The sequence below is a fragment of the Anas acuta genome, chromosome 1 (assembly GCF_963932015.1).
Source record: "Anas acuta chromosome 1, bAnaAcu1.1, whole genome shotgun sequence".
NCBI classification, from domain to species: domain Eukaryota; kingdom Metazoa; phylum Chordata; class Aves; order Anseriformes; family Anatidae; genus Anas; species Anas acuta.
The window spans coordinates 136616030-136625269 of record NC_088979.1 but is presented as its reverse complement, the minus strand read 5'-3'; the positions used below and the strand labels follow the sequence as shown (position 1 = coordinate 136625269).

At 42.8% G+C, this 9240-nt stretch overlaps 1 protein-coding gene across 1 annotated transcript; it reads left to right on the top strand.

Moving 5' to 3' along the window:
* The first annotated feature begins 532 nt into the window (after positions 1 to 532).
* LOC137843672 (zinc finger protein 79-like) lies at positions 533 to 7765 on the top strand. The gene is made up of 4 exons (XM_068659218.1): positions 533 to 719; positions 4165 to 4821; positions 5631 to 5732; positions 5813 to 7765. The coding sequence occupies exons 1-4, from the start codon at positions 647 to 649 to the stop codon at positions 6133 to 6135; spliced, it is 1155 nt and encodes a 384-aa protein (XP_068515319.1). The 5' UTR covers positions 533 to 646; the 3' UTR covers positions 6136 to 7765.
* The last annotated feature ends 1475 nt before the right edge of the window (positions 7766 to 9240 follow it).

Below are 9240 nucleotides of genomic sequence, written 5' to 3'. Positions count from 1 at the left end.
CAGAGCATGCAGGGGCCGGGCCGTAGGGGCCGGGGAGCCGCGCCGGGAACCTACAGACAGCGACTGGGCCGGGCCCGGCGTGTCCCGGGCACTTGGGGGCCCTGCGGGAGCTTGGGGTTGACACATCGCAGCCTCGGGGCCAGCTGCCAGCCCCGAAGCCCCGTGCGGGTGAAGGTAGGGGCCTGGGGCTGGATGGCTGCAAGCAGGTTTGGGGTCCGGCTGCACGCCGGGCTTTGGCTAGGGGTGGGTGGTTCTGGAGGGAACGGGGAGAGCTACCAGCAGAGGTGCAGCACTAAAGGTGGAGGTGTTGAGGCTGGCTGAGGAGCAGGCCACAGTGCTGAGAGCCTTTGCTGCCCCTGAAAGGGTTTTGTTGTTCTTTGTGTTAAGGTTATATACCGTGTTTTGCTTTTTTTTTTTTTTTTTTTTTTCTGGCTCATGATTGAACCTTCCAACCTGCAAGGCAGCATACTTCAGGACTTTCTGGCCCCTCATCCTCTCTATTTATAAAGTAAGAGTCAATAGCGTATGCAGATTTGCTCCATTAGATGGCCTGTTTGTAGTTAAAATGCAATACACCTGTGTCACCCTTCCCCCGCTGTATGTGTGAAGGAAGGTTTCACACTCCACCTCTCCTCCCTTCTTCTAGATGGAGCCAGCAGAAGAAACCACATTCTCTAATGTCCAGAAGCATGGAAAGAATTTTTTTGTAGGTTATACAGGTAAGATGTAACTTATGCTAGTTAAAATGTGGAGGGAACCTTAGGGATCTGTAAAATGGTGTCTGGGACCCAGTGCTGCCTCTTTCCAGCAGGCCTCTCTGTTCTGGCTTGCTGGGATGTGTATTGTGTGCTAGGCTGGTGCAAAGGGTTCAGGGGTTGGTATTAAGTGTTTCTGTTTTGTTTTATTTTATTTTATTTTATTATTTTTTTCCCCAGTGTTTTTCTGGTGACTGTTTTAAAATAATATAGTGAATTTGGAATGAAGGAAACCAACATCTCTTTCTAGAAGCTTCTTCAGTTAAGGAAGGTCTGAAGGAGTTGCCTAGCAGCTTCTGAATTGCATGCCTACCCAGCATGGGCTCTGGATGGTAATGGCGTGTTGTTCAGGTTCTCGTTTCACTGTTAGCAACCCGAGGTCTCTGCATGAGCTTCTGCAAATTACCAGTTGTTTGGTTGTCGAGTGAGAAAATGTCCTTACCTGCTCCTGCAAGTAAGAAGCTTCTTCATCCTTCTTAGAGAAAGCTAGTTCAGTGCCTTCACTGACGTGTATGTTCTTTGTCTTTCTTTTATTGCTGGTATTTAGATGTTAGCAATTGTGGCTGTGTAAATAGAGAGCGTTTTGATCTTAAAGATCATGTTACCTAAGATCTTTAATTCTTTAATAGGCTGAAATTGCATTTCAGAGTGATACCTTGAGCATACCCTGATTTTTGTTGGAGGAAAAATAAAACTCTCTGTGTCAAACTAAAGTATATACAGTGTAAGTAACTGATACTTTAATGCTAAATCAGAGTTGCTAAGCCCTTTCTCAATCCTCCATTTGTATTAATAGTAAACATCTTAAGATAATTATAAAAATGAAGTTCGGATAAGTATGCATTAGATGCTACGAACTAATAATTCTATTAATGCTGAACTGATGTAAATAGAAAACTTAGCAGAGTAAAATAGCTGAACTGTGGGTTGTGTGTTCATTCATTATCATTTACGCGATACATAAATTGCTTTCTTTAGGAAATAAAAGGCCATGGCTAAATGTTTGCTGTGAGGTTTCCCTGCAATGATGTTTATTTAGCTTGCCACTACATGAAAAGTAGGTGTCATTAGATCTAGATGTAGAGTTAATTATTTATTTATTTTTTTACCACTAAAGATGTAACTCCTTTGGCTTCTGATGCAATAATATAAAAATAGTACCCTGAGCTGGTGGAAGGGGATGGGGAGCAGAATGTGGCCCTCACTATCCACGAAGAAATGGTTGGTGACCTGGTACGGCACTTGGATGTGCACAAGTCGATGGGGCCGGATGGGATCCACCCAAGGGTACTGAGAGAACTGGCAGAGGAGCTGGCCAAGCCACTATCCATCATTTATCAGCAGTCCTGGCTATTGGGGGAGGTCCCAGTTGTCTGGCGGCTAGCAAACGTGACGCCCATCTACAGGAAGGGCCGGAGGGCAGATCTCGGAAACTACAGGCCTGTCAGTTTGACCTCAGTGCCAGGGAAGCTCATGGAGCAGATTATCTTGAGAGTCATCACACAGCACTTGCAGGGCAAGCAGGCGATCAGGCCCAGTCAGCATGGTTTTATGAAAGGCAGGTCCTGCTTGACGAACGTGATCTCCTTCTATGATAAAGTGACACGCTGGGTGGATGAGGGAAAGGCTGTGGATGTGGTCTACCTTGACTTCAGCAAGGCTTTTGACACCGTCTCTCACAGCATTCTCCTCAAGAAACTGGCTGCTCTTGGCTTGGACTGGCGCACGCTTCATTGGTTTAGAAACTGGCTAGATAGCTGGGCCCAAAGAGTCGTGGTAAATGGAGTCAAGTCCAGTTGGAGGCCAGTCACTAGTGGCGTCCCCCAGGGCTCGGTGCTGGGGCCAGTCCTCTTTAACATCTTCATCAATGATCTGGATGAGGGCATTGAGTGCACCCTCAGTAAGATTGCAGATGACACCAAGCTAGGTGCGTGTGTCGATCTGCTTGAGGGTAGGAAGGCTCTGCAGGAGGATCTGGATAGGCTGCACCGATGGGCTGAGGCCAACTGTATGAAGTTTAACAAGGCCAAGTGCCAGGTCCTGCACCTGGGGCACAACAACCCCAAGCAGAGCTACAGGCTGGGAGATGAGTGGTTGGAAAGCTGCCAGGCGGAGAAGGACCTGGGAGTGATGGTTGATAGTCAGCTGAATATGAGCCAGCAGTGTGCTCAGGTGGCCAAGAAGGCCAACGGCATCCTGGCTTGTATCAGAAACAGTGTGACCAGCAGGGCTAGGGAAGTGATCGTCCCCCTGTACTTGGCTCTGGTGAGGCCGCACCTCGAGTACTGTGTTCAGTTTTGGGCCCCTCGCTACAAGAAGGACATGGAGGTGCTTGAGCGGGTCCAGAGAAGGGCGACGAAGCTGGTGAGGGGCCTGGAGAACAAGTCCTACGAGGAGCGGCTGAAGGAGCTGGGCTTTTTCAGCCTGGAGAAGAGGAGGCTCAGGGGCGACCTTATCGCTCTCTACAGATACCTTAAAGGAGGCTGTAGAGAGGTGGGGGTTGGTCTGTTCTCCCACGTGCCTGGTGACAGGACGAGGGGGAATGGGCTTAAGTTGAGCCAGGGGAGTTTTAGGTTAGATGTTAGGAAGAACTTCTTTACTGAAAGGGTTGTTAGGCATTGGAACAGGCTGCCCAGGAAAGTGGTGGAGTCACCATCCCTGGAAGTCTTTAAAAGATATTTAGATGTAGAGCTTAGGGATGTGGTTTAGTGGGGACTTAGTGTTAGGTCAGAGGTTAGAACTCAATGATCTTGAGGTCTCTTCCAACCTAGAAATTCTGTGATTCTGTGAATATACAATATCCCTGTAATAATTTTTTTGCGATTGTATTATTTTTTTTTTTGTGATTATTAGGAAAAACACTCATGCTGGTTGAAGAAGCTTGAAAACTTTAAGCAAAGTGAGAAACAACCTAAACCTTTTTCATTTTGCCCAGGAAGAGGCAAAGTCTCCTTTGAAGGAGACTTCATAATGAACCCTCCTTGCCCAAACACATAGGTTTAAAATAGAGTTTTAATATTCACTTAGCAGGCTTGAAGTCTTCTGTGTTGCCCTCAGGAATGAATATCTAAAACTAGCTTTTTGTGATGGCTGAGATGTTTCAGCATGTTCCTTTTCTTTCCTTCATTTTGGTAGTCTTCCTTCTCCATTTCCTGAGAGGAGGAAGAATAGGAAAATGTAGAAAGGAAGGCAGAGAAAAGGCAGGATTTTACCCTTCTCTTCCATGTACTGCTTCCTGCCACTCCATTCCTTGTCTTCTTGATTCAATCTTCATAATTTCCCTTTCACTTTGTGAAAAGGGAACTTGATGCAAGTGGATGCTAGGCTTGAGAAACTCACTTGTTTTACAAGGAAATGCTTGCCTGTCTTAGGGAAGGAGAAGTAACAGATTGCTGTCTTGCTCCATCAGGGGACTGCATTTTGACTGAAAGTGAAGAAGAAAGTGATATCCTGGAAAGCCATGAGCAAAATGAACCGCTTCAGCTACCTGAAACCCACAGTCCAGGCTGGGCGGCAGCCAGACTACAACAGCATCAGAGGGCAACGTGCAATAAACCTGCTCACAAAGCAAGAAGAGGCTCCAGGAAACTGACTCTCATTGCTAATCAGCAGATGCTACACACAGATGAAAAGCCCTACAAGTGTACTGAATGTGGGAAAGGCTTCAAGGGGACCACTACTCTCCTGAACCACATGAGAGTCCACACAGGAGAAAAAACATTTGAGTGTTTAGAATGTGGAAAGAGATTTAAGAGAAAAGCTGGCCTGGTAGTGCACAGGAGAATCCATACAGGAGAGAAGCCATACAAGTGCAAGGAATGTGAGAAGAGCTTTGGCTGTAGTTCAAATCTTATTGCTCACCGCAAAATCCATGCAAAAAAGAAAGCCTTTTCTTGTGATACACACAGCCAGAGTGAAAGTACAGTGCTGTCTCAACATCAGAGAACCCATGTGGATGAGAAGCCCTGTGGGTGTGCTGAGTGTGGAAATCGCATCTGTCCATATTCAGGCTTCATCAAAGGTCAAGGGATTCATGTGACAGAGACCCCCAGTAAAAACACATCAGGTAACTGAATTAAGATCTACTGAGTTTTATTTGAAGCTGTACAAACTTGCACGGGATGTATTGGACACTGTGATCTCCAGTCCTTACAAAGTGCTAGCCCCTCCTTGCTTTGGATATGGGTATGGTGGATTTTTTCCTTTTTTTCCTTTTTTTTTTTTTCTTTTTCCCTCCCCTTCCTATATACGGCATTTAAAGAAGTACCTGGTAAGTGCTGAAGTTGAATTGAAATTTTATACTTTATCATGAGGGCTGCTCGGGACCTTAGACTGCAAAGCTCTCAAGTCCACCTTACTCCTGATACATAGTGTTGCCTGATGTCTAGCACTAGGTCTTCAGAAGTGATTAACCAACAAAACACTAAGCTTAGGGAATTGGAAGGGATTTAGGCTTTGTTAATCAGTGCCTGTATGGTGCCTTAAGAGCCACATTCCTCCAGCTTTGCTTCTTTACCCTGTGCGCTTTCACTCCCCTGTCCTCCTCAAAAAGGAGAAAAGTGTGCATGGGGGAAGCAAGAAGAAAGCTTTATAGCTTACTGGAGTTCAGGTGAGAGATACAGTTGTGAACATATTTTGAATGTGTTAAAACCCATGTCTGTAATATTTCAGGAGGCTATGTCTGTTTAGTTTTAGTTCTGGTTTGGCTTAGTCTGGGTCATCAGGTGACTTGAGTGAAGTTTTAGTTTTAATGTATGGGTGAGAGGAAGGGTTGTTACTAAGCTGCCTTTTTATTGTATGAAAACATACTTAAAAAACTGATATAGCAATTGATGATGGTGAAGTAGGTTTTGATTCAGACTGTCTTCCTTTTAGGTGCATACTGTTCTGAACGTACATCTCAGCAGCGTAAAGAACAGCAAAGGAGTGGTACAGAGAAACTTGATATGGATCAATCAGATCTTATTTTTGAAGAGTGTGAGTATAAAAAGGTGTCTAGATTGCCATGCAAATTATTTTTACGTAGCAAACATTGACATTCTCTTTTCTTTGTACAGTGAAGAAAATGAGGGAAAATATGGACATGCTTCTTCTGAATCAGCAAAGTCAGCTGCAGGTCCTGCAGCAAATTCAGAAACAACTAAATATACTCCTGCCAGGCAATGATGTCATTAATTCAAATGTTTATAGTTTAGGACTGCTGCTAGGACGGCAAGCTGCTGCAATGGCATCTCTTTCTTTTCCCCTTCTTAATCCAAGCAGTCTCCTCTCTGAAAGTACCCATCGCTCATCCCAGTCATCTGCTTCTGAAATTCTCCCTCAGCACCTCTCTCTCAGTCAGCACCCAACCTCTCAATTTCCTGCAGCTTCTACATCTTGATCACCTTTGTGCTATGAATGTGTCAAATGTAAACAAATGCAAATACCATTTTATACTGTCTTCTCTGTGTTGTAATGTTGAATGAGAACATGTTTGAAACTGTCGTACCTTTGCAGATGCTGACCTTACTGTCAGCTTTTGAAGGATGCATCATCTAATGGAAGGTGAACAAATCCATTTATTCATTGCAGTATGCGGAGGTGTTGGCCACCAATGTGTTTTGTCAGGGCAACCCAAGAGATCTTTATCACCAAGGTGCAGTTAAATGGAATATCCACATATAAGATACTGCTTTAAATTTAAGCCTTGATTCCTAAATGGTACATCTTTAATATGTACTTCAGTCACTGGACCTCTCCTAATGAGCTGAAGCTGATGATAAAATATTCAGGGATTCTTTAAGCAACTCCTATTAAGTCTAATTTATATAAGTGTGTCACTTGCACACATCTGTAAAGGGTTAAAATCAACTGCAGCACTATTCCCAGCATAATTTACAAAAACTTCTTTCGTTCAGTAAGGCTTTAAATTTAGGTGACCGTAACTGATTCTCAGGCCAGCATTACTACTAAAACTAGATTTATTATTTTCTTTAAAAACAAAATACCATTCAGGGTTACCTTGCTTCCCGACATTTCATGAGAATAAGTCAACAAGAGTTATAAAACATTTGTTCTTTTGTTATTGCACGCTGTTGTCTTAGTTCATTGGGAGTAGTAGGAGGACTTGAGGAAATAATTACTGCTTGGAGAGGAACACTGAAGCTCAGGTGCACCATCTTGTGAAATCTGTGGGGAAAAAGTATTGTCCCTACAGGACTCCGTGAGGCCTTTTAAGGTTAGTAAGAGCAGAGTTTTAAGAATGGTTGGTCCTTTCTACCTCCTTGGTCATACCTGACACAGTCTAGTAGTAGTGTCAGAGCTTTTGAGCTTCAAAAGTGAAGCAAAGTTGACTATAATACACCGCGTGTATTGACTATAATACACCGCATGTATTATAAGCTTCGTGGCTCGCACCTGTAGCAGTATTTCTCTTGAACCTGTGTTGAATTTGGAAATTTTATTCGCTTTTTAAGATGCTTTGTTGCTTTGTTAAAATGATCTGTGTTAGTCCTGAATAAAATAGGATTTAGATTTTAAGAATAGGAAACACTACTACTCTTAACAAGTCATCTTGTTGGTGATGTAAAGTACGGTGATGTCAGATTCTGGTGCAAAGATAAAACCCTGTGGGATCTGGTATGACACATTTTGTGTGTGTAAAGGCAGACTTCAACTAAAGGCAGACACACTAGTTCTTATTATACAGGATTTTATATTAAGTCAATAGAATCAATTTAAGGTAAATTGAGAGGCCTTAAAGGGCATTCCTTCAAAGTGAAGGAGGAGTATGCTGAAATGTTTGGGGTTTGTTTTCTATCAGTTAAGCATATCAGAGTCATGTGGCTCTGGACTTAAGAGCAACAATAAGAGTTGCTAAAAATCTATGGAAACTCTTGGAACTGTTCATAATTTCTTGGATGTTCAATTTGCTTTTGTGTAAAAGCAGAATCTCCTCTTCAAAACAGTTGAACTTTGTATTTCAGTGTTTTTAAGATGTTCAATATTAAAGTGTTGCCTTTTTAAATAAATGAATCGCGAGAGCTTTTTTTCCCCCCTCATAAAAGAGCAACAGTACTTAGACTGTGATACCTGAACTGGAGATCAGTTACTCGAATGTATGGGCCTTTCCTAGCTCCTGGTTCTCCCTCTCTTCCCTTTTCCCTGCGTCTAGGTATTTCCTAATATTTCTCTCCTTGGAAAGTTCTTCAGAAGAAAAGATAACTAAGTCTGTCATTTCTGCAACTTAGGCCTTAAATAACAGATACATTCTATCTAGTCTTAAGGAGCCTTCTTCCCTGTGAAGAGGGAGTTTGTATATGATATTTCTCTTAGCTACAAGGCTCAGGAGCAGTTTGTAGCAAACTTATATCCTTTTGTGTTGGTGTTTTCTAATGTATGTTGGGTCCTATCTGAACTTGAGGAAATGGACCTGAAATATCTCTGAACTGTAAGTGTATTGGGGACTGTAAGTGTATTGAGGAAGCATTAGAACAGAGGAGCACAAGAAACCTTGTCACTTCTTATTTTTAGGCCTTTCCCTCTCAGTAAGTGAGAATTGAAGCTGGAAATCTTTCTTCTATACTCACAAACACTTAAATGGTACTGAAAAGCATCTCTGCTGCTAAAAATCTGCCTGTACCTAGGTAGGGTGAGACTTGAGGGTTTCTTGCTTGTTTTGGAAGGTTTCTGGGATGTTATATGCATTCCGTGCAGTACTCTGATGATGTAAAAGTGTATTGGTGCATGTGGCCATATCTGATATCCTCCCAGGGGTAGTGGGGAGGTTTACAACATCCAAAAGACTGATTTTGAAGAGAGACATTCTTCAGACTTTTTTTAATCCAAAAAATCATGACAAATGAAGCAAATCTGAGGAAACATGCATATTGCCTGTGTGCGTAAGTCAAAGAAAAGAAGTGAGGGGGGAAAAATAGAAGGCTGCATAGGAAGAGCAATGTCAAGAAATACTCAGCTGTATCAGAAGAAACATAAGAAATTGTGCTGCCTACAGACAGCTGAAGAAAGAAAATACAGTGATAATAAAATGCTTGCCTTAATGCATCACCTATCTCTTGTGACTCATCAGTCTCTCCATAGTTCACTTGCCCCTTTTGTCTTCCCCCTGTGGGTACTGCAGTCTAGATCAGTCTAGATGGTACCATTAAGAAATGTCTTCCTATGTTGGTGTTGGCCTCAAAACACACTTTAGTGGGCAAAGCTCTTAATTATGGGAGAATGAGAACAGCTGGGAACAGAAATACTCTGTGAATGCATAGCTCAGAGGCTGAACTCTGTCTCAACCTGGGCATTAAAAAGCATGAAAAAAACATTTCTAGTGAAGAACAAGTTATTCTAGTCCTCAGTGTTCAATGCAACATCAAAATTGCAATATTTTTTCCTCAGGACTGTATGGGAAATTCTGAGTACTTAACTGGCAAAGGTTCTAGGCATGAAATAGGCAGAGCTGAGAGTTATTTTTTAAAAAAGTATTAGGTGTTACATA

What these genes read in the sequence shown, in the direction of transcription:
- LOC137843672 (XM_068659218.1), top strand. Translation starts at nt 647, where the DNA reads ATGGAGCCAGCAGAAGAAACCACATTCTCTAATGTCCAGAAGCATGGA. An exon ending in TTTTTTTGTAGGTTATACAG is followed by an intron (nt 720 to 4,164) that starts GTAAGATGTAAC and finishes TTGCTCCATCAG; the next exon opens with GGGACTGCATTTTGACTGAA. An exon ending in AGATCTTATTTTTGAAGAGT is followed by an intron (nt 5,733 to 5,812) that starts GTGAGTATAAAA and finishes TTCTTTGTACAG; the next exon opens with TGAAGAAAATGAGGGAAAAT.